Here is a 24,304-nt window from a genome sequence, read left to right on the forward strand (position 1 = left end):
CTTTCGGTAACCATCATGCCCTAAGGCAAGACTTTAGGGTCTTTGAGAACTCAAGTCTCCAAACTTATTAAGAAACCATTATATATGCCTAGTGATAACTGAGAATCCTAAATGGAGGGGGGACTTCAAAGTAGAGATTAATGACTGACAGTTTACCTTTCTTCTTAGAGATGGCAATGACAGCCTGCCTGGATTCCTGTAGCATTTTTTTCAAGTTTTTCCCTCTTTCCCTGACTAAAAATCTGGATAAGTAGTAGATTGAGGGGTTTTACCATTCATCATGATTTGTGAAGCTAATCATCTCTTGAGTGGTGAAGGCCATACCATATTTTGGCAGGTTGTCTGTTTTACATATTTTATTAATGTGTAAGAAATTTTAAGGAAATCTAGTGCTTTCTTTTATACACACAGAGTGAACACTGGTCCTCAGTCTTGTCTACACAATTTATTGTTACAAAGGGAGTTTGTGAGGGACAATGGGCTCATAGGGGGCAATTTCCCCTCTACTATAATGTGGTCAGAGCCCCCAGACACTTACCCTGCTCCCTAGGCAATCCTGCCCACTCCTCATGGCAAGTCTAAAGCAGCACAGCCTTAATCTGGGCCCCCCCACCTCACTCCATAAAAACTGGTAACTATAGAGTTAGTGCAGCCAAGCGGCCCCAGCTCCCTCCCCACTCCAGCTCCTGCCTCCAGCTTGCACGTTCACTCACACTCACCACCTGCCACTACTATTTCTTCTCTATCATTTGGACATCCCCATTGCAATCATAGGGCCTTTACTGACCCTGAATACCCAATAAGTTTCCTAAACACTCATACTGTCACTCACACAGCCATCCCCATTAGGGGAATAAGGATTAATCAGAATCAGCATTAGCAACTCCATCCCCAGTGGGTTCCCCAGATGCCTTTATTACACTGCATCGTGGGTTAGAAAAAAATAATTTGAGCTGGGGTGCAGCAACCTCTTTTCCCTCATATGAAGGTTCCTGGATCAAGGAATAGCATGTCCCCTCTACGTCTTTCTCCAAAATAAGGAGACTATCCAGGAATGAAAAGTCGGGTCTGGGTCCCTAAGAGATATTAGGATCTCTCTCCCAGGGTTTGGGGAGGGGGGGGTCCACAAGTTAGAGGTCAAGGTTAGGGTAGAAATCAAAAGGTCAAAGTCATCTCCCTGCAGAATTTGTCCCACCTCTCTCTCTTGTTCTCTCTCCGGCCTATCACCCTTATATACCCCCTGGGTTAGATCTGGAGGGCTGGGGGGAGGTTCGGGCCAGGTCCTTCAAAAGGGGAGGGAGGGATGCTCAACAAGAGACCTCCATAGTATGTCCTGGAGACCCTGAAGGAACAGTCCCAGATTCGCTGCTCTGAGAGACAGTTCGAGAACGGCCGCCATCAATCGAAGCTCTACTGGTCAGAGAGGCAGTTCGGGACCGAGATAAACGGGTCATACAGGAAGACGCCACTGTTGAGATTGGAGGCAGTTGTTTATGAAAAAGTTGTTAAATGATAAAGGGAAAATAAAAATCAAAAATATGAGTATCAGGAAAAAAGAGCTGGCATAGATAAGGAAGGCAAGAGCAAGAACTGGGGGATACTAGAAAGAAGAAAGACAAAGGGCTCATGACAGGAGAAAGAGGTCAAGGAGAATTGAGGCAGGAAACAGGAAACGGAAGAGAGAGACATATAGACAAACTCCAGCTCCAGCCCCAACCTCTCCACTCCCCACACCCCCAGTTCTTCTCTTCTGAAGGGGACCCAGAATCAGAATTCTTAACACAAAGAAAGAAACCTTGATCTCCCTCTTCTGCCCTACAAGTCATACTCACTGTAGCCCATGCCTTGAACAAAATACTTGAAGGCTTCAGTCAGCTTGCCTGGCTGTAAAGGTATGGTACAGAAGCAGTCAAGGAGCGTTGAGGAATTCAGGACTGAAGGAGGATAAACTGGGGCTTACAGGTAACAGGGAACTCACCTGGGTCAGCTGGGGCTGACCTCCAGAATCTGCCATCTATTTGGGAGAAATTTACAAAAGCAAGATGATTTGGACAAACTAAGTCATGAGACCGGAGCAAGAACATATTTCTAAACCCCTACTCTTCAAAAGAATCCCCACCTAAACCTCTACTCTTCAAAAGAGTCCCCCTCTTTTGCTTTTAATCAGTCTTTCTAACTTTATCTCACCCCCCCTCCCACATTCAGCTGAACAAGGCCCAGAAGACCAAGAAAACTAAGACGAGAGAAGCTGAGGACTAAGAAACAGCAGGACCATGAGTCATGGACAGGAGAAGGGCAGTCAGAGCTGGGAGGGAGTGGTGACTGACCTTGAGGAAAGAGGTCTTGGTTGGGTCCAGCTTCGAATTACATTCCACCTGATTCGGAGAAGACAAGATGAGGGAGGATCCCTAGCTTCTGAGAATCTTAATTTCCCAACTCCTGAAGCAGGGCCCACCAAATGCTCCCCCCTCCCACCCCCACCCCCCCGTCTGAAAACTTCAAGTTATATAAGATCACAGATTAAGAACAGGAGGGGACAAGACCCTATGAAGTTAGCTAAACCAACCCCCAAAAAAGTCATTTGCCCAAGGTCACACAAGTGACAGAGCTAATATCTGAGCCCTGATCTCCCCCCTCCAAATCAAGCACGCCTTCCTCTTCTACCATTCTGCCATTTTGATACTGACTCCTTCCCCCTCAAAACAAAGCTCTGATATGTTTGCTCCAGAGCCTAGAGATTAGGTAAACCCTTTAAGTCCACTACCCTAAGACCCAATTCTAGAATATCCCACTGACCACAGCATCTTCATAGGGTGCCTGGTCTCCCACCACAAGCATCACAGGGCACCTGAATAAATAATAAATTTAGTATTAATAATAATAATAAAGAGTAGGGAATTTGGCTGCCTCCTTGGGGAAGGCAACTGAATAATTGTTTAATATGAAGGTGACCTTAACTGGGGACTATCCCCTATAACCCTCATCCCAACCCCTACACTTCCCATTTCTCAGTTTCAAAGAAGGAAAAGTCTAGAAAAGTGGTTTTGGGAGACAAGTCGGGAGATGTGTGAAAATCAAGGGGAAATCTAGACCACTCGGCCAGCAATTTGGCATCAAATTTTCTAAGACGTGTGGGTACTTTGGGGAAATGCAGGGAGAATATCAGAGAGCATGGATCCTGGAAGATCTTACTTGAGGGTTGAATCTCCCCTACGCTCAAAATGCAGGTCTCGGCGGCTAGAGGCAAAAGAAGAAAAGGAGGGGGGTAATTAGAGGCATGATCCTCTCCCTATTCAGAGAAAGGTTACCATCCCCCAAGGTCCCCAAAACAGAAATGACTGTGACTGAATCATGGGGAATGGAGGAAGTGGTAAACTAAATGAGATGGGTTGGGCTTAATTGTTTGGGTCTCAAAAACTTGAAATAAGAGAGCCTCTGCATGGTGTGTAATGTATGGTGTTCTGTGTAATTGGGGGGGGGGGCAGTGTGTGGTATGGGAAGGCTAAAAGTGTGTGTGTGTGTGTGTGTGTGTGTGTGTTTTTGTGATGTAATTATCTAAATGCTGGGAAACCAGAAACCTATCACCGCCTCCAAAAAAAGGAATTCCTTCCACTCTTTCCGGCCTGCCCCAGGTGTAGCTGCAGTTGCAAAGACTCCCATTAGGTACCTATTTTAATTGACCTCTATGTCCATCTCCCATGTGTATGTCCCACCCCCCCTTCATTTTGTTCTCTTCCCATTTGCTGCAATAACAGTAATATATTTACTCAATCTCCGCCCCCACACACACATATATAATGCTGCTCAGTTACTTGTTGTAGCTGTTCCAGAAGAGCTCAATGTTCTCTAGGTTGGGGGCATGCATAATAACATCTCGATACCGTTGCACCAGTTCAGAGTGACCAGACAACTCTTCCTGGAAAAGAGGAGGGAGGTGGGATGAAAAGGAAGAAAAGATTCTGGCTAGCAGGGAAGCCATCATTACCAGATGTCCCAGGAGCCCTTAGTCTTTCCTCATTTGGTCTTGTCTCCTCTAGGAAAGGTGATGAAGCTCCCAAGAATCCCTTGTGGTTCCCTTCTCTCCCCCAAGTTGCCATGATTCCTACTGACATCCCAGTACCTGACTGAAGAGGTGCCCAAGGATCATCTCAGGGATGGAGGAGGTGAGGCCGGTCAGCTATAGGAAGAAGACTAGGTAAGAGATGGCACAGGAGGAAGGGGGAATTCTCATTAGAACCCCCTGTCCCATCCTGGTAGAGTCAGGGCTTCCCACTTCACTCCCACCAGCCCCCTTTCTTTTTTCACTTTGGACACACTTCTAATACAAAGCTTAAGAGAGCTCCCCAACGTGGGGGAACATTCATCTGTATAATATGTCCTACGATCCTTGTCTGCTTCCCTCTCCCCTGACATATCCAGACATCCCACTTGTCCCTCCAAACCTTGTGGGCAGCCCAGTCCATCCAGCCCTTAGCATTGCAATCAATGTTGATGAGAACAAGACCTTCCACTACATCTGGGTTTGAAAGCTTAGGAACAATAAAGAGAAGAAAGTTTAAATCTCCCCTACCCTTCCAATTCAGACTCCCTTCCCTAAATCCCCTGAATTATCTTTCCCTCATCTTGGCATCTCCCTCTTTTCTTACAGCAAATCGAGACAGGATATAGGCTCCAGCTCCGACCCCAACTCCAATTATGGTAGAGAAGCTGTGAGGGGAAAGAAAATTAGAGTAGAAGATGAGAGACAAAGAAGGAACTGTCGTGTTCCAAATCTCCCTTACCAACAAGCGCTAAAATTCAAGAGAGGTAGAGAGCCATAAGGCTTACAGGAAGCCCGGCCCTTTGTTCTCAGGACTAACTTGCCTTCTGCCCTCTCCCCACCTTAGTCAGCTTAGAAAACCAAGGCTTCTAAAAGTCTCTGAAATCCCCTCACCCAGAAAAGGAAGAGATAAATCCAGACATGGAGAAAAGAAAACTGGAGGTAGATTTGAAAGCAAGAAACAGGAAAAGTAAGAAAGTACTTAAGAGTGAAGAGCAGATGATCCCAAATCATTCCTATCTCTCATCTAAATTTTAATCTGATCCAACAGTACAGGATTCCTTTCAGGATGATAGAACTCAGTACTCTGATAAGACATATTGATAATAATAATAATAATAATAGCTAGCATTTTGTATCACTCATTATGTGCCAGGCACTGTGCTAAGAGCTCTATAAATATTATCTCATTCCATCTTCATAACAACCTGGAAAGGAGGTGCTATTATTATCCCCATTTTATAGATGAGGAAATTGAGGCCACACAACTAGTATGTGTTTGAGGTTTGATTTAACTCAGTTCTCCCTGATGCCAAACCTAGCTACCATTAGTCTTTCTCCAAGCTGACTTCAACCTCAGGTCCTTGGCTTTTCTTCCTTATAGTGTCAGGTGTCCCTTGGACACCCTTTGCTCAAACTCTGACTAAGGTGCATCTTATCTCACAGTGAAGAAGCTGAGTAGATGTGACTCACAACATGGGTATATACAACAATGACCAGTCCTTCTTTTTCACTTACAACAATTCAACTGTTCAGATCTCCCTCCCTCCTTCCCCTAAGACCACAGGCAGTCACGGTAGGAGCCATCCTCTACAGGGTGGGGCAGATGAAAACAAGTGTAGGCAGCAAGAAAGGAAAAAATCTGGATATGACTGATCAGAAGGGGTCTGACCGAGCAAAAAATAAAAGGGGGGGCTAACCATAAAAAACTACTCTCCCAATTCACTGTGCCCCACCCTACCCTCCCATAGCTTTTCCAACTTGGTTCTATTTTTGGTTTTGATCCTATTTTGCATACTGAGAATATAGAAAGAAGCACAGACTCTCACAGGCAGTGAAAACTTAAGACTAGAGATGAAAGGTGATACAGATACTGTGAGCGGTTGAGGGAAACGAGAAAAGCAGAGCTGGCCAATTCTGTGATGAACACAAAGAGGGCTAAGAACAGGACCGAGAACATGCAACTCTGCATACCAAGGACCGAGGGAGGAGGAGAGAGAAGGGGAAAGGACAGGTTCGTCTGGTTCCTCAGGATTTGTCACCCCCTTCCCCTTTACTTCTAGCTTCCTGATCAGAAGGGGCCCCTCCCCAGTCTGCAGATCAAGAGTACTAAGGAAACTCTCATAAACTCAGAACCAACATTAAACCTCTTTCTCCTTTTTCCCCTTCTCACCAACCTAGGCACCCCAGTCAGACCCATCTGTTTTGGTTTCACCCTCTGGAACCCAACTTAAATCTCCAATCATCTCCATCCATCCCCAACAGTAACCACCTATAAGATATGAATGTGGACAGGAGAGACAAAATGCCCAAGAGTAGAAATCATAACTTGGGATGGAAGATAGGGAATACTTGTTTTAGTGGGGGAAGAGAAGAATCTCCAGGCGACTCACTTTAAGTATTGCAGGATAGCAGGGATCATTTCTGCAAGCTGGTCCAAAGATGGATACTGGTACCTGAGGGAGATGGAAATATTAAGCCTTCTGAAATTCCTAATATCCCACCACCTCTTATCCCCTAATGACCATCTCTTCTTCCCCTTTCACTTCTCCTAGCTGTTGGTCCTCTGTCTCCCCCCCCCCCCCACCATTTGTTCATAAGCAGATATCTGGTTATCATAAATTGAAAGGGTTCTTACCCCAGAGGAAACACAGGTGCTCCATCCTCCATGCCAGGGGCCTCCACATGAACACGAACGAAGTTCTTGATAATTTCCTGCATGTCTCCAAAATCAAACAGGGGCTTGAAGCAAGTCTTATCTGAGGAGATTCCCCCAAAAAAAACACCCAGACAAAGGAATTAATCAGGGAGAGAAAATCCCATGAGCCAGACCCCAAACACCTTCCCAGGAAAGAGTCAGACTGGGGAAGATCTTCCATGTTTGTTCATCTCTACCCCTTCCTCCTGGGCTACCTGTTCCCCTGACCTCTTCCCTACATGGAGGAAGAGGTTTCAAAGGGAGTGTGTTGGGAGTAGAGGGTGGCTTAGATGGGAGATACCAGTATCAGACACAGGCCTATAACAAAGGAGAAAGTAGGGCTGAGAATGAGGATATATGAAGAATTCTAGAGGAACTGCTTACAATTGAGTCCTACATCATGGTAGGTGAAGATCGCTGGACGCTTGGGTTTGGGGGTGCCAAAGACAGTGAAAGTGACGGAGCCATAGGGGGTCTCCACAGAGTGAGTCTGTGAGGAACAGAGATCAGAGTCAAGATGAAGTTAGACGAAGAGGGCAGAAGTCAAGGGGAAAGTCAGATCAGGGTTGGGGGACAGGGAAGAAGAGCAAGAGTGAAAGAAGTGAGATCAGAGCACAGGAAGAAAATTACATCAGAGAAAGTTAAGTTGAGGATTTAGTAACATGGAAAATCAATATGGGGATGAGTCAGATTAAGAGAAAAAATAAGAGAACCAGGGAACTCCAAGAAAAGAGAAAATGGGGAGAGAGGAGAAAAGGGGAATGGAACCTACTGTGATAGGAAAAAAAAAAAAAAAAAAAAACAGAAAGGGGAGGGAAAGGAAGTTAAGAAATCAAGACTGACTGGAAGCTTCTCTCTAATTGCCAAAGGGAGAGGGGTATGAATCCCTACCCTTCCCACCCTGGGTCTGCCCCAAACTGTTACCTGTCCTTGGTCCAAGAGAATTCGGGCAGCTAATTCAGCCTCCTGGAGAGATACACAGAGACACGGACAGAGCCATGGACAGCAAGAGATATAGACAGAAATATAGGTGAAGAAGGGTAGACAAAGATCAACTCAAAAACAAAAGAGATAAAGAATTGACAGAGACAGAGAAAATGGTGGTTAGTGTGGGGAATGGTGTTAGGGGCATGGGCAGAAGACTACCAGCACAGGGATGGGGACTAGAGTCCAAGCGATGATGTTTGGGAGGAGAGAAACTAGGGTATAAATCAAGGGAAGGGTCTTCATGTCTAGTATTTGGGGATCAGAGGGTATCCAGCAACCTTGGCAGCTTCGGGAGTCTGTCCTGGTAACAGTGGTTTCTCCTCAGTAATATGCACCTCCTGTAACTCCGCCATGGTGGCCTGAGAAGATATGAGGTGAGGGAGGAGAGAAAAAAGGGAGTTTGTGAGAATTTAATTCTCCTTAGAAACTGCCTTTTCCCCACACCTTGGTCTGTCCCCAAATATTTGTCCATGACATCCCCTTTAAAACTATCTTCTCAGAAAATGGAACAATGCAATAGGACTTGGAACATGTGAGGATGAAATCCATTAATATGACATGGACAAATCCTAGCCACATTTGACATTTTCTCACATTACAAAGTGGGAAATTTGGAGATATGGGTAAGGACTACAGATATGCTACACTACTGCCACCAATCCTTCTTTTTCCTCTCCTCTGTCCAGGACAGAAATACCCAGGGAGGGGCAGTGGGACAGCTCATGTTTCCTGAGCCTATATTTAGGGTCTCCCCCCTCCCTCCTCCACCCTGGATCAGAGGCTGCCCCCAGATGCAGGGGAGTGGGATTGGTGGGCTCAAGGAACCAAGTAGTCCAAAGGTCTACACCCAAGGTACAAAGAAGGAGAGTCCATAACTGATTGTGACCTTCAGTTCCCAGCCCCCCAAGGTCAGTGGCTGGAAAAAGGGATCAAAGTGCCCAGAACAACAACAACCAGAAAGGAGGAAAAGGTTGAACTTTTGGGGGACATAGCCCTCTACTTAACACCATCCCTTACTTCCCTCTACCAATGGTCCATGAATAATAAATTCATATGCCAACTTTAAGTGGATTATTGGGGGGGGGGGGTAAGACAGACAGACAGAGTAGGATCAGCTGCAGACAGGGCAGTGGGTGGGGTCACTTACTGGATTCTTATTGGCCAGATGCAGCCGGGTTAAGGGTGACTGGGTTCTCGCTCTTTTCAGTCCAGGGGTCTGAAGAGACACAGAGAAGAGGTGAGTGACCCCAGGGGCAAGACCTTGGCATTTTAGGGAGGGTAGCCTCAACTAGGCCCAACATTACTGACTACTTTTCTTCTCAGAGACCCCCGTGATGGCAATAAGGTTTCCTCAAACCCAAAGATAGTCTTCCTTTCTTCCTTTTCAGGAATTCTGACCATAGTTTTTTTGATTTTTTCTGGATATTTTTAAGGACTCGGTAAAGGAATGGGGGGTAGGAACAAAAAGGGCAAGGCCTTGAGGGCAGAAGGCCCGAGCACCCGATGGAAGTGTGCTTATTAAACACCTCCTCTGTGCCAGACATTAAACACTGGACTCCTGACGGCTGGGGGTCTAATCACTGCTCTTGCACCACTAGACTCGAGACTCCAGGTAAACCGTTCCCACTCTTCTGTCAGAGAACTGGCCTCCAGAGCCCTTCCAGTCGGCCTCTAAAACCCTCTGGGTGACCATGGGAGAGAGTACCCATTCTCTCAGCTACTCCAAAGGCCCCTCTCCCCCCAAACCTAAGTCAGTGCTGGGAGGGATGGGGGCCGGTTGGGTCCCGGGGATGGCCCCACGTCGGCGCCGGATCCGAGTCTGGGGTCTGGCAAGTGGCTCCTCCCGCTTCCACCACCCTCCGGGCCGGGCTCCGCTCAGCGCCCGAGACCCGTTCCCGCGTGCCCGGACACGCTGCCCATTCATGTGGTCGAAGCCACCCACTCGTGACTGACTAAGACGCGCAGGTACGAGCCGCCGGGCTCACACACGCCCGGCGGAGCGGAGCGCTTTGTACTCTTCGCCAGCCGCTGCCCAGCTCCGCGCCCGCTCCCGCCCTCCTCGCAGGCCCCAAGCTCGCCCTCGCCCTCCCTCCCTCCGGCCCCACGGACCCCACCGACCCCCGACGGGGCGGCCCGCCCCTCCCCCTACCTGCTGCCGCGGTCTCAGCCGCCGATTCCACCTTCACTCGTCTTTGACTCCGGCCCGCCCCAACTCCCCGCCCTCAAGACCCGCCCAACAAACGCTCGCCGCTGGACCGCTTCCCCAGCCTGTCCGGGACCCGCCCGCTCCTAAAACCCGCCCCAGAAGCCCCCGATAAACACGCCCTTCCCGTTTGACCCTGCCCCAGATCTGGGCCCCCCACCAGGGTGGGCTCACAGCGAGGGTCCCGGGCGGCGGCGGGAGCAGGACCGTACAGGACCGCCAGGATGGCAGGCGCTCCACCTCGGTCTCCCCTCGACAATAATCGGGAAAGAACGAGGGAGGGGGCGTCGTTCCAGGAGGTGATGCCCCCCACAAAGTCGTGGGCGGGCCCCCACCCTCTCTCCCGACACCTGCTCTTCCTCCCCAACCCCCGGGTTCTAGCTTCGACTCCAGACCTCTTTCCCGAAGTCCTCCTCCCCGGCCGCCCCCTCCCTCGCTTATCCTGTGTCTCTCCGGCCGGGGGATTTGAGGACCCTACCCCAGCCCCAAACACCAGCGCTTTTCCCCAAAGGCGCCTGAGTCAGGAGAGGGGCGAGCAGAGGTGGAAGAGGAGACGATCGGAGCTGAAGAGGAGGGAGGGTGGGCTCAGAGGAGAGGAGGGGAGGCCCGGGGTCAGGGGCCTCGGAGAGCCTCGGGAGGTCCAGCCCCGGCGTGCCTGGGGGGGTCCTGATACCTCTGTTCTCTGCGTCCCGAGGTTGCCTACTCTGCTCCGGAGCGAGTAGTTGGAAAACAAGCCCGGGGGGGCGGGGAGCACTGAGGGCCGCTATAAATAGAGCAGGGGGCGGGGGGTTGGGGGGGGTGGCAGAGGGAACAGTGAGGGGGAAGACGGGGACTGGCCAACGCGGACTCCAGGGTCATGGCCCCAGGGGGGCGGGGGGAAGGGAAAGCTGGGGACCCCCAGAGGCTCTGACTCCTGGGTAAACAGGCTTGGGGGCGGGGTTAACCCCGTGGGTGGGGGCTGGGGGAGTACACGGTGTCCCGGGCTGGGGCCCAAGAGACCCCGCTGTGGACTGAGCTAACCCCTCCTTGCCCGGTCCAAAGACTGGGAGAGACCGAGGCTGCCCAACACTGTCCCGGAAAGGGCAAATCCTTTCGGGTTTATAGCCCTTGCATTGCCTGTCTGTCGGTCTTCCCCGGGCATCCCTGGAGGACCTGCGTTACCTCATCCCCGCCCCTCTTTCAATGTAGGTCACTTATGGTTGGGGCAGGGTGGGAGGTTGCCCTGGGCATGAGGCAGGCCCGGCTTGACTGCGCCTACCCATCTCCTGCCAACCCGCAAGCTCCCCCAGGACTCTCCAGCCCAGCCTAGCCCACCCCCACCTCCGTGCAGCCTGGTTTCCGAGACACCATTTAGGGGCCCCCGGCACTGAGCCAATTGGAAACAATGACCAATGGAACTAAAGCTGCCAACTGTAACGCCTGCACAGACCAACCCCCTTCCCTTCCCCAGACCCCCAAACTCACCCCCCAAGCCTGGGAACTACGGCCTCCCCCTCCCCTTTCCAACTCCCCCAGGGAACATCAATGCCCCTTTCATCCCCACTTGGCAGGGGCTTCAGGACGGAAGGAGGGGCTGGGTAGGAGAAGGCTCTGAGAGAAGGATCAGGCCAGGATCACTTCAAAGCCCCCATTTCCCGCCCCCCCAATCCCTAGAGGCATCAGACACACACACCCAGTTCTCCTAACACCCCACAACCTCTTTTCTACACCCTTCCCCCTACTCTGTTCACCATTATCCATCGGGAGCTGGGCACGGAACACAGGCAATCTGGCCTCCAGCCCAGTCCCCTCTCCCCTCCAAACCCAGGGTTTAACCCGATTTTAGTCAGAGAGAGGAAAGGCAGCTGGGCCTACAACTATAGCTGTGAACAAGAAGGTGGGTGGCAAAGAATTTTGTTGTAGACCTCCTCCATGCTGAGATGGAGAGAACTAAGAAGGAGGGGGTCTTCTTTAGCAGTAACAGGAAGTTGCTTGAAATCAGTACTTACTATATAGACCTGAGGGAAGGGAATATAAACCTTTCCTTAGAACTAGAAAAAGCGTTTATTAGTCTGCTCTCTAGGTTGAAAGCAGTAATTCACAACCAATAAGCCTAAAGTTATAATGGCAAAGAGCCCTTATATTCATAAATAAACAAATGTCTATTTGAAGAATAATTCTATTGCAATTAACAAAATACAGATTCATTTTTAATGTAGTATTGAAACTATAATAGTTTTTTAAGATCATTATGTATTTTCCCAACCTGTTTACTAATCATGTTGAGGGTCCTCAATCTTGAATTATGCTGGAAAGTATACACTAGTCTACTAATAGTCATAGTTGAAGGGAATGGAGGAGGGGAACTAGGGAGAGAGAGGTGACCTGGGAGTTCCAACATCTAAATTCGTCTCTGGGTCAGAATGACTCAGGGAGAACCTGATAAGGGGCCTAGGGAAGAGAGGGGAGGGATGAGCAGGAAATTTCCACTAGCAATTTGGGATGGTTCCCAGAAAGTAGGGTCCTCACCTTCAAGGAAAAGACAACTGTTCTCATGAGATAGGATTCCTTGTCTGAGGTAAACTTTTGCTAGGAAAGGAACAGCTAAATCAAGCTGTTTCATTTAGGTTCCTTTAGCCATAAATTCAACAATAAAAGCTTATCTCACTTTAATATACATTTACTAAGATTCCACTATATAGTGAACTGAACAGAAAACATTTTGAAGAAGACAATTTCAATCAACAAACTTGAGTTAAATTTATACTGGCTCTCTACAATGCAAGTAATTGGTTTTTGTTCAATTATTTTCAGTTGGGTCTGACTCTTGGTAACCCCATTTGGGGTTTTTTTAGCAAATAAACTGGAGTGGTTTGTTATTGTCTACTCCAGTTCATTTTACAGATGCGGAAACTGAGGCAAATTGGGTGAAGTGATTTGCCCAGGGTTATACAGCTAGTTAAGGGCCATTTGAAGTATTAAAGCCAGAACTCAGAAAAATTAGCAAAAAAAAAAAATATATATATATATATAAAGTGGGGGTCAAGTCCATTTGCATTAGACTCTTCTCATTGGTGTATCTCTTAATCAATATCCCCCTCAAAGTTTGGAAAAGATAATGTTTTTCTTGGCTATGATAACTTTTCAGTCTTCACTGGCAGTCATGAACCATTGAGAAACCAAGATCCACTGATTAAGAGAATCTGTTGCAAATTAATTGGAGCCCATTAAAGAAAATATTTAGGTGACATAGTAGATTGAGCTCATCTACAAGTATATTCTCATTTGATCTTTAAACTCATTTTACATATGAGGAAACTGAAAAAAATAATTGACTTGCCCTGAGTCACAAAGTATTTGAATAAGCTAGTAAGTGTGTGAAGTCAGATTTGAACTCCAGATTGGGCCTTCTCTACTGTATGGCATCTAACTTCCTCAAAAAAATAATTGCAAAAAGCACTTAGCACCATGACTAGCACATAGTAGGCCCTATATAAACGTTAGTTATTATTATTGTTGAGCCTCTGGTTACCAAGACAAAATGAAACCCTCCCTGTCCTCAAAAGAAAATCTTATCAAGAGGGAGAGATCACTAGTAAAAGGGTATCAAGGAAGGCTTCATGCAGGAGCTAGTACCTGCATTGAACTTTGAAGGGAGCTATGAATTCAGTGTTGGATAGATTCAAAAGATGTCACATCATGTACGTAAATAGCCAGTAAGACAGAACAGAGACTGGAAGACTAAGTGGAAGCCAGATTGTGAAGGGACCTAAGTGCCAAGATGAGGTTTTGTATTTTATTCTAGGGACAATTGGCGGCCATTGAAAGTTGCTTAGTAGGAGGATGACGTGGATTCCATGGTCACATCTGTATTATAGGAAGATTACTGTGGCCCATGTAGACAGAAGATTACAAAAGGATAGACTTTTGCAACAGGCAAAAAGAATGGTGAGGAGGAAATAGAGATGAGAAATGGATGGAAAATCCACCATGCTGCTTGACAAGTGATGGCAGATGGGGAATGAGAGGGAGTGACTCATGACTCGAAAGTCTTAAAACTCCATATACAGGATCTCACTTTTGACTCCTAGCAGTCTAGCCTCTCAAAAAACTCTTGACACACCAGTATACAAAGAAAACCACAGTGTGGACGTATTTAGATCCCTTAGGGATAGGCTGAACTCCTAGTCTCCAGCCAACTTGGTGCTGTAAATCAATTCAGTGAGGTATGAGAAATTTGCAGACGATATCCGGTATGTGGCACAAGGACCTAGATTCAGAATCCCTAGAAGCAAAAATCCTTCCTCCCCCTTTCTCTCATTGGTCCCTTTGGTGTGCTGAACTATGGGAATATGCGAAGTCCACTTTGTTCTAGTCATTCTATTTCCCTGAGCTCATAAAAGTGGAGACTCAGGTTAAATAGGAGACTTCTTCTACAAAGCTGGCCTCAGATTTATAAAAGACAGTTTTGTCATGGAATTGCTAGTCCTAGAGTCAAAAATACACGAGTTCCCATGGTACTCTTATTAGATTGATTCACAAGACAAAAGAAAAAAAAGAAAAAAAAATGATAAAATTTTGGGAGGACATGGGAAAATTGGAACATTAATGTATTGTTAGTGGAACTGTGAACTGATCTAACCATTCTGGAGAACAATTTGGAACTATGCCCAAAGGGCTATAAAACTATGTATAACCTTTGATCCAGTAATACCTCTACTAGGTCTGCATCCCAAAAAGGTCGTAAAAAATGGAAAAGGACCCATATGTACAAAAATATTTAAGGGGAGGCCAATCAAGTGGAGAATGGCTGACCAAACTGTGGCATATGAGTGTAATGGAATATTGTTTTTCTATAAGAAATGATGAACTTTAGAAAAACATGGAAGGATTTACATGAACTTATGCTAAATGAGGTGAGCAAAACCAGAACATTGTGCACAGTAACAGCAATACTATGCAGAGGATCAACTTTGATAGACTGCTCTTTTTAACACTACAGTGATATAAAACAAATTCTAAAAAACTCATGATAGAAAATGCTATCCACATCCAGAGAAAGAAATATGGAATCTGAATGCAGATTGGAGCTATTTTTACTTTATTGTTAAGTTTTTTTCTTATGGTTTTTCCCTTTTTTATTCTTCTTTCATAACATGACTAATGTAGAAATATGTTTAATATGATTATAATTGTATAACCTATATCAGATTGATTGTGGTCTTAGGGGGGAAGCATGGAGAAAAATAGAAATAAAAATCTTGTAAAAGTAAATGTCAAAAATTAATACTTTTTAAAAAATTACACGAGTTGAAATCCAACCTCAGACCGTAGGTATGTGACCCTAGGCAAGTCACTGTACCCTAGTTGCCTCAGTTTTCTCATCTGTAAAACGAACGGGAGATGGAAATGACAAACCTCTCCAGTATCTTGACCAAGACAACCCCTAATGCAGTCACAAAAAGTCCAGAAGGTTGATTTTAGGAATAAACTTAATCTTGTTTATGTACAAGCAACAAATACTTAATATCTTAGTCAAGGGTGTGATGCTGGGGGGTGATGGGTAATCAGTTTCTGCTTTTTGATCGGACATCTACAGAAGAATTAAAATCTGATAGACTTATCACTATAGGTAAGAATCTAAGTTGTAAAATAGACTATAAGTGGTAAGGGAATTCTAGGAAGGGAGAAATAATCCTGAGTTAAGGGGAAATCAGGAGTTGAACTTTAAACAAAAAATCAAGTTCCAATAGATTGGAAAACAGACTTTGATGGACACAAAGCAGTTGGTGGGGAAGAGTGAATAAGCTGACATTCTTGGAACTATGAGGAATGTTGGGAAGCAATGGAAGATTTGTCTCTTGTTTTGGTTCTCATTTTTTATTCAGACCCATCATTTCATCTATTTGTTGTTCATTCATGTCCAACTATTCATGACTTCATAGACTTGTCCTTGAGGTTTTCTTGGCAAAGATATTAAACTGGTTTACCACTTCATTCTCCAATGTGTAACCGTTTTATATATGAGGAACTGAACAAAATAGGGGTTAAAATGACTTGCCCGGGATCACATAGATAGTAAGTTTCTGAGACTGGATTTGAACTCGCATCTTCCAGACTCCAGGCCCAGTGATTTATCTGTTATACCACCTAACTGCCTAATTTCATCCACTTATGGAATTTTTAATGTGAAAATATCCTTCAATGATGCAGATCCAGCTCCTAGTCTTAAAGAGTTAATGAGATGGTAAGTAACCTACTCCATTCACGCAGCCAGTATTGCCTCCAAGGTTATACTTCTTTAAAAATACTTGGGTCTTAGCTTTTAAGGGCCCTTAATGTCAGGATAAGGAAACTGGAGGTGGGGGGAGAACCACTGAAGAATTTTGAAGAGGGCACTGACAAAGATCTTAAGGATAGGGACTAGATAAGTGAATTCACTGATAGAGGGAACTTCCTAGAAGAAAAAACTCTGGCCCTTTCTGCAATTTGTAGTCATAGAAAACTGCCTAGATCAGTGCTGTCAAACTCAAAGTGAAGCAGGAGCCACCTATCTGTACATAAAGATCCCCACAGGCTGCATATTAACCCAGAAAACCACATATTGGCAAGATCTATACTCTATTGTATCTGTATTTGTTTTGTTACATATTTCCCAATTACATTTTGATCTGATTTCTGGTTGGTATTTGAGACTTCTGGCCTAGGGGAGTGGAGGGGTGACTTGCCCAGAGTGGTACATGTGAAGCAGGACATGAATTCCCATTTTACTGGCCCGAAGCCAGGCCGCCCATTGGCCTTGTCACCTGTCCTTTAGGCAGATGAATCTGGTCTTTTGCCCGCTGAATTAAAGGGAAATGCAGCTGGAGCTGGAAGACTAGACATGAGGTTCTAGGAAGAATGGAGGTATGGTTAAGGTACAAGATTCTACACCAGATCAGTGGTGGGAGGAAAAGAGAGACAGGGAGGAATTGAAAAGACTCTAAGGAAGGAGTCGGAACAGAACTTGGTGACTGATAATGCCGCTGGGCCGTGCAGCTTCGAGGTGGAGTTGTCCTGGTGCAGACCCGCCGTTATCTCTGCTTTCCCTATTCTCTTGGGAAGAGCTTGTGGACAGCAAGACCAGGGACCAGAAGGTTAGCGGCCTGGCCCAGTAGGATGAGGACAGTTTGGGTCAGGGGAGGTCGGTGGAGGGCAGGCCGGCCAGGAGGGACAAGATGGGGGGCAGAGCGGAGGGATATGTGGCCACTCAGCCACCCCACAGGCTGATTTCTGGGGGCTTGCCACATTGATGTCATAGATCATCGATGAGATCACAGCTGCCTCTCCCCAGGTGCCTGCAGTCCATACTAGACCCACACTTTCCTCCCTCCCCCAACATACTTACACCAAAGAGCTAAAAGCCAGGCAGCTCCAGGCACCATTTGGTCCCTCTTAGGTGGGAAGCCAAAAGAGGGAGGAGGCTGGGTTAGTGATTCTGGGAAGAAGTTAGCGGTGAGGGGGTGAAACAAAGGGAAATTAGTGAAGGCCAGGGAAGCTCTTGTGTCTGCACTGCCTCGGCTTTAACCCAGTCCCTTTTCCGTCTCTCTCTCCAGGCCTCCCCCTTCCCCTCCCCCTCCCCCTTCCCCTTCCTTTTTCCCTCCCCACCATTTTCCCTGTCTCTCCTCTCCCTAACCTGCAGCTGACCAATGGAATCAGAAGCGGAGAAAACCTTTCACCTCTTTGCCGCCTTTGGGGATTCTTCCTCCAGTGGCAGTAACCTCAACAACCAGAACTTTGTCAAGTTGTGTAAGGACTGCGGCATCATAGATGGCAAGGCAATCACCCCCACTGATGTGGATATTGTGTTCAGCAAAGTCAAGTGAGGAGGCCGTGGAATCTAGATTATGGCGCCTGGGGATGGGGAAAGAGAAAGGGGTAAAAGCATTAGCTTCGGGGAAGGAGTGACAAGTTTGAGGAGACACTGGGCTATCACTGAATGAAGTGATAAGGTAATGAACCCTTTTTTAAATTTTCATATCTGGCACGTGTTTTATTTTTAAATGTTTGTTTAAACATTGTCAAATGTTTAAATGTTAAATGAAATAATGGAGGCAAGAAGGCTTTGAATTCAGATTTTCCCCTACCTTAATACAGGACTGTTAGATTCTCCCCATAAAGCCTGACGTCCCTTTTTACTCAGAGATCTTAGGCAACGAAGGTAAGGATTCTGGGGTATTAGAGGAGGGGAGAGGCTCTAGATTGGAAAGCTGATTCTGAGGCAGGGATGACAGAGCTGGGGGGGAGGGAGGAGAAGGAAGTCGCTTATGTCTTAGCACAACTGCGCATGGTGTCAATCATTCCAGGGAAAAGAATGTCCGAAGCATCGATTGGAGTCGGTTCCAGTCAGCAATCAAGGAACTGGGTCAAAAAAAATTCACTGGAAAAAGCCCAGAAGAGGCATTGCAGAGTATGTTTGCCCTCATGAAGAACAAGGGTCCAGTTGCTTCAGGAGTGACTGTGAGTGACACTGATCTTGACCTTAATCTCCTCAATCCTTGCCTAGAATCAGAGAAATCTGGAGTGGGAAGAAGCTCCCAGAACCCATTCACAACCCGCTACTCCCCTTCTCCCCCCCAGCTCCGCTGGAGAAACCTGTTCCAGTCCAGATAGCTCTGTTTATTAAGTTTCACTTGAGTCAGATCTGCTTCCTTGTTTGTTGCTCCTACCATAGTCCTCCTACTTCTACCCAATAATAATCCTCCTCTTCTCCAGGTAAAAGCTCTGCAGTTCCTTCAGCCAACCCTTGCTGGGCAGAGTTTCTAGTCCTTTACCTTTATCTTCTGGTATCCATAATTGTATGGCATGTTCCAGTTATGATCCATCTAGGGCAGAATATCGACGCTCTCATTTCCCTCAATCTGAATACAATCCTTCAAATTTCACAGACTCAGATCACACACGTCTTTTGACTCCTTTATCACAATGCTGTATTCCACTGCCATGCCTTTTTAAAAATTCACTTTTATTTTCAGTCAAATCCTCTCCTTCCCACCATTCATTAAGGAAACAAGAAAAACAAAAACAAAATCTTCTGCAAACATGTCTAGTTAAGAAAAAAAATCACATTAGCCATGTCATTGTGTGTGTGGATACATATACACAGATATGTGTGTGTGTTTGTGTGCGTACACACACCTCTCAGTATGTACTGTGGAGTCCACTAGCTCCCTAACTGAAGGTGGGTAGCATTTTTCATTGGGTCCTTTGGAATTGTGGCTGATTCTTGTGTTGATCAGAATTCCTGAGTCTTTCAAAGTTATTTTTCTTTACAATATTGTTATTATACAAATTGTCCTCCTGGTTCTGTTCACTTCACTATATATCAGTTCATACAAGTATTCTTGGATTTTTCGAAACCACTCCCTTCCTCTTTTCTTATAAGATTCCATCACATTAATATGTCCTCATATGTTCAGCTTTCCTTAGGTGGTGTATATATAAAATTCTTTTTAACCACACGGCCATCCTTCTAAACTTATTTATGCAGCTGAGTTTTTGCACCTAAGTGAAGGATCTCCTAGTAAAGATTTACTAGTAAGTTTTCACTTTTTCTAATTCATCTCACTTTCCAAACCTAACCTTTAATATTCTTTATTAACATTTGTCAGACCTGGCCATTGGTACCCATGACTCCTGCCACACTACTACAAATCCTGTCAAGAGAGAGCAGCTATAAAAGTCTCAAGAAGCAAGGGGTTAATCTGGATATAAGCCTGAATTAATGATATAGAGACTATTAGAACTGGAAAGCCCTTAGAAATCATCAGATGAAAACTTCTCACTTAACTGATTAGGGCGTTGAGGCCAGTCCAATAGAATATAAACTCCTCAAGGAGTGACAAATCAGGATACAGAACAAAAAATTCACTTGAGCCTTTGGCACCATACTTCCTCTGTTCTCAAGCAAGGACTCAAGTAGAGGGCTCATCCCAGCAATCTGAATCTAAGAGTGGGACGCATCTTCAGAGGTCAATATAGTCAAACCCAATCTAGAACATTTTTCTACAAAAATCTCCACCAGTGGTCTCTATATAGAAATTGCCAGTGATAGAGAACCACTTCAATTTTTTATAACGTACACCCAAGGAACTGAGTCTTTTTAAGATACTAAGTTATATGAAGCACATTGATTTAATTCATCAAGCCATGGAAACTGAAACCTAACTAAATTTAAAAAAAAAAAACTTAAATTTTATTTTAAAACATAAGCTTTAAAAATGAGACCCAAAATGTCAGGTTTTTTTTTTTCCTGAGAAATTAAAGTTGCCTTGTTATAACTGGCACATACTGTGTATTCATGCCTATTCACCCTTTCAAATGAACTCAAATTCTGCTTCAACAACTTGAAGCCTCAACTCATTTCTCCTAAAGTAAAAAATAATATAATAATCTCTCTTGCACCAGATTCTCTCTCAGTTACTTAAAGATGGCTATCCTTATTTCTCTTGTCTGCCCCATTTTTGTCTTTTCTTCAGGCTTTACACTCTCAGTTCTTTCATCTGATCCTTTTATATCATTTTGTCTTCTCCAATCTCCTCCCTTCCCAGAATGAAATGGTACACTCTCATACTCTAAACTCCTTGTCTTTATTCTAATCTTGGGCTCCCTTTCCTCTTCTTTCTATCCCTTGTAAACTTAGCCTTTGTCACCCTCTATTTCAATGCTCCCACTTCAGCAAGTGTGTCTTCTTGCACATTTCCATGGAAAAGGGGTTGGGGCAGGGGCTGACTGGCTGGGCTCCTTGTGTAGGAGTATCCACAGAAGATTCTTTAGATTAGAAGAGGAAGTTCTTCCAATCTCCTTCAGCCTGTGCTGGGGTAGAGGTCTTCTCATCTGGTCTTAACTTCAGCTAAGGAACTCCAGCTTGTTGGTGATCCCCTTATACAATGATACGGAAAATGGTGATAACTCTGGGCAGTTGGAGGGAAGAGAGATGATGGATTGAGGGGTCTGGGAATTTATGTGTATGCATGTTGGAAAGAAGGGTAGGAGATGGAATAGAGTAGGAAAAAAGGTCTTCCAATTCTAACTCTGCTCTTCGGTGGGTTTCTATGATTTTACAGAAAGCAATGACAGTGGGAGGTGTGGACCGTCTGACAGACCCCAGCAAGTATACAGGCTCCCACAAGGATCGTTTTGATGAAGTTGGTAAAGGGAAGGGTAAAGCAGGGCGGGAGGACATGAACACTGGCTACGTGAGTGGTTACAAAGGTGCTGGCACCTATGACAAGAAGAAAAAATAGAGGCCTGGCTTGCCCTTTATAGGGAATGGGGCATAGGGAGAGAAAGAGCCTCCCTGTTTCCCCCCTCCATCTTCAACTTCCTCTCCTTAGCTCTTACTCCATCACCACCAGGGAGACAATAAACATCTGTGTGTGCAGCAGCCAACACGCACTGCCTCCTGCGGGCAGTATCAGGAGGCAGGCTGCTTCATCCATATTGGGGAGAGGGTAGAGCGAGGGAAGGTACTCCGTAAAGACAGCCTAGACCACCCTTCCGACTCCTCCTCACAGGGTAATAAGGTAGGGAGCAGCTTCCATTAAATTTCTCTTCCTGTTCTTTCCCAACCTAATCTCTGGCCCCAAACCAGAAATCTCTTATTTATATAGTCTTTGGAACTCAGACCCAGGGGATGTGGAAGAAAAGCCAGCTGTGAATGCAATTGTTGCCCCTATTTTTATCATGACACATCTACCTTCTCACCCCCAGCAAGGGGTTAGAAGCCCCTGACATGTCTTTTCCCCTCGGAAAGTATAAGGGCGGGCTAAGAATGAGAAGAGTAAAACGGTGCCTTGTACATAGTAAATCTTAACAGACGTTGGTGAAATTGATTTAGTAGAGAGGGGTTTCCAATCCCAAGAGTTCTAGGATGAAAACCTGTTAGATATTAAAGAAACCTGCTTTACCCAACTTCCTTATTTCCTTCAAAGCCACACCTGTTTTTTCTGCCACCCATGCTCTAAACATATATTTGCTCTTTTTGACTGCTCCCATTTTCCATCACCTCTCTGTTCTGGCTCAGATATCTCTTATGTACTGGTAAGGCTCCTTACCTCCCAATTTACTATAGTCAACCAGTCTCCCTGCTTCCAGCTCCTTTAATCTGTCCTTCCCACTTAGGGCAGTTTAACTTTCTCTATGAATAGATTTATTATGTCACTCCTCTGCTCAAGGCAGGGCTGGATAACAGCAAAGGGAAGGGGTGGGAGCAGAGGTTGTATTGAACCTTTGGTCTAGGAAGAGACCAGATAAGGTTAGAACCGGTCAACTTGGCTCTGCCTTTGAGCTAGTTCTAAGGTTGGACGTATGTGAAAAAAAGTCCAAGATCCTGTTGAAGACCTCCTCTTTCCCAGGATATGAGAGTCTCCTTAGCTCACCACAATCTACTCCAGGGTTGAGTTACTTCATTGCTAAACTTCTTGGACACTCACAGTATCCTATTCTGGTCCCATGCTTTATCCCCCAACTTTTAACCACTACCCTTAGATATTTAACAACCCAGAGCTCCTACTTTTATATTATTACTCATCCTGTTTCCTACCCACACTAAGAGTATTTTCCAGGATTTATTTGAATGTTGAATGAATGGATGGATGAATGAGTCAGCATTACTTATTAGGCATTACTTTGCCTGACCCTGCTAAGAGCTGAAGATACAAATACAAAAAGTCAGCCCCTGTTCTCAAGGAGCTTATATTCAAACAGGGGAAGACAAAACATATTTTGGTTTTAAGAGAGTCATAAGGATAATGAGTTGATGTCTAGAACAATTGGTACTGTTCTTTCCAGATGCAATTGTGCTACTGATTTGAGCAAAAAGTAAATGTTGGGGTTGGGGAAAAAGCAACAGGCAGATGGCAAAGATAGCCTAGAGGATGGCTTGCTGGTTGGAGAGGGTGTGAAGGTAAAGCATGGCATGTTTTGGAATCAGGGACCCAGTAGTAGAGAGAGTGAACAATGTGAGCTTGTTCACGCACCCTTGGTCAAGATGGATGAGTATTAGGGCAGCCAGCCATAAAGCCCTCAATTTAGGCTTTCTTGCCATTTGCCTGCTAACACTTCTCCTCATCTCCAATTTGTACATTTCTAGTTACATTTGAGTAGGTTAAATTTCTGGGAGTATGGGAGGGGGGAAAAGATTAGGAATAGGAGACAGATTCTTCAAAGACTTTTAAGGTTCAGAACTGCTGGTTCAAGTAGGAAAAAGTGGAACAGCTGCAAACAGTTGTCAACATGGCCCGAGTAGACAGTTGGATGGGATATAAAATGTTTTCTTTACCTGTTTATGGCTAGTAATAAATTAGTAAGTAGTCCTCCCACAGTGAATTAGGCCTGCTTCAGACCTTGTAGCAGTTTGCCATCATTTAATCAGAAACCCACCTTCAATTCAATCCACATGTATTGTTCTTCCTGGTCCATCTCCAAGCAGAACGGCTGTTGTTTTCCAGGCCAAAGTACTTGTTTCTCACTCACTCCCAACCCCCAATAGGTTTTAAAAATCCATGCCGCACTTATAACCAGCTAACCCAGGAAGACTTGTCTGTAGTGAACTTTGGAACTTCACCCACACGTTCCCAATGATCATTGATCACTTCTGGGTTTATTTGTGGTAGTGGTTGGGGGATGAGACACAATTATCTTCAATAAATATATCATACTAAGATTAAGTGTAAGGCCACACAGCTGGTAAGTGATGGGGTTGAGATTTGAATTTGTCCTTCTTGACAGATGCAGATTATACTATACTGTTGTTTCATGCACTAAAATATTACTGTAACTGAACACCAATTCTTCATCCCCAAATTCAACCCAAAACCAGATTTTTTTCTCACAGAGGGATTTTGTTGTTGTGATGCCCTGCCCCGATTAGGAAGCGCTCTGCATTTGAGGCAGAGGATCCCACTATTACTGAAAGAAAATGGTCTTATCTAACAAGACACCACAGTTGGGTCCAAGGGACTGTGGTGCTATACTAACTCCCTTTTCCCTAGGGGACCCTTTGATCTGCACTCAAGCATGGAGCTTCTATACCAAATTCACTCGTAGGGAGCCTGACTTCTAATGAGTGGAGACTATGTTTCCTTTCTTATTCTCTTCAACTCATTAAATGCCCACCCTTATACACTGGGATAAATTATTTAAAAATTAGATTTTAGCTTTTATCTAAAGTCTTCCTAAAAGGGGAAAACAGAAAGGTACTTATTATGCATTCTAAATCAGGTATGGGACAGGTACTTTCTTCAGACAGAAATTTTGCTAAAAGATGCTGAACTCCCATACCTCTTATGTCATTAATACCTTATAACTACTCTCAAGAGTAATTTCTCAATAGACTGATACTTAATTTCCATCAGAA

General features: G+C 45.4%; 2 protein-coding genes across 7 annotated transcripts in view; one reads left to right on the top strand and one right to left on the bottom strand.

Moving 5' to 3' along the window:
• Positions 1-430: 430 nt before the first annotated feature.
• The window catches only part of NDRG2 (NDRG family member 2), a 26,028-nt gene continuing 2,154 nt past the window's right edge, over positions 431-24,304 (bottom strand). The window contains exons 1-17 of one of the 6 annotated variants that reach the window (XM_074294138.1): positions 10,601-10,666; positions 8,872-8,940; positions 8,003-8,083; positions 7,662-7,703; positions 7,122-7,227; positions 6,678-6,798; positions 6,433-6,495; positions 4,647-4,707; positions 4,443-4,529; positions 4,121-4,177; positions 3,813-3,916; positions 3,193-3,237; positions 2,797-2,848; positions 2,328-2,375; positions 1,979-2,014; positions 1,833-1,884; positions 431-1,468 (exon numbers count right to left, since the gene is read on the bottom strand). In XM_074294138.1, the coding sequence (XP_074150239.1) occupies positions 1,308-1,468; positions 1,833-1,884; positions 1,979-2,014; positions 2,328-2,375; positions 2,797-2,848; positions 3,193-3,237; positions 3,813-3,916; positions 4,121-4,177; positions 4,443-4,529; positions 4,647-4,707; positions 6,433-6,495; positions 6,678-6,798; positions 7,122-7,227; positions 7,662-7,703; positions 8,003-8,077 (1,110 nt within the window). In that variant the 5' untranslated portion in view covers positions 8,078-8,083; positions 8,872-8,940; positions 10,601-10,666 and the 3' untranslated portion in view covers positions 431-1,307. Of the gene's footprint in view, positions 1,469-1,832; positions 1,885-1,978; positions 2,015-2,327; positions 2,376-2,796; positions 2,849-3,192; positions 3,238-3,812; positions 3,917-4,120; positions 4,178-4,442; positions 4,530-4,646; positions 4,708-6,432; positions 6,496-6,677; positions 6,799-7,121; positions 7,228-7,661; positions 7,704-8,002; positions 8,084-8,871; positions 8,941-9,470; positions 9,531-9,873; positions 9,964-10,600; positions 10,671-24,304 lie in introns of those variants that run through there. The other 5 variants (XM_074294137.1, XM_074294140.1, XM_074294139.1 and 2 more) reach the window with 5 other exon arrangements.
• On the top strand, positions 8,921-21,865 carry TPPP2 (tubulin polymerization promoting protein family member 2). Its single transcript, XM_074294147.1, has 4 exons — positions 8,921-8,961; positions 17,502-17,767; positions 18,252-18,405; positions 21,012-21,865. The coding sequence occupies exons 2-4, from the start codon at positions 17,595-17,597 to the stop codon at positions 21,189-21,191; spliced, it is 507 nt and encodes a 168-aa protein (XP_074150248.1). The 5' UTR covers positions 8,921-8,961; positions 17,502-17,594; the 3' UTR covers positions 21,192-21,865.

This window comes from Sminthopsis crassicaudata, chromosome 2 (assembly GCF_048593235.1).
Source record: "Sminthopsis crassicaudata isolate SCR6 chromosome 2, ASM4859323v1, whole genome shotgun sequence".
Lineage (NCBI taxonomy): Eukaryota > Metazoa > Chordata > Mammalia > Dasyuromorphia > Dasyuridae > Sminthopsis > Sminthopsis crassicaudata.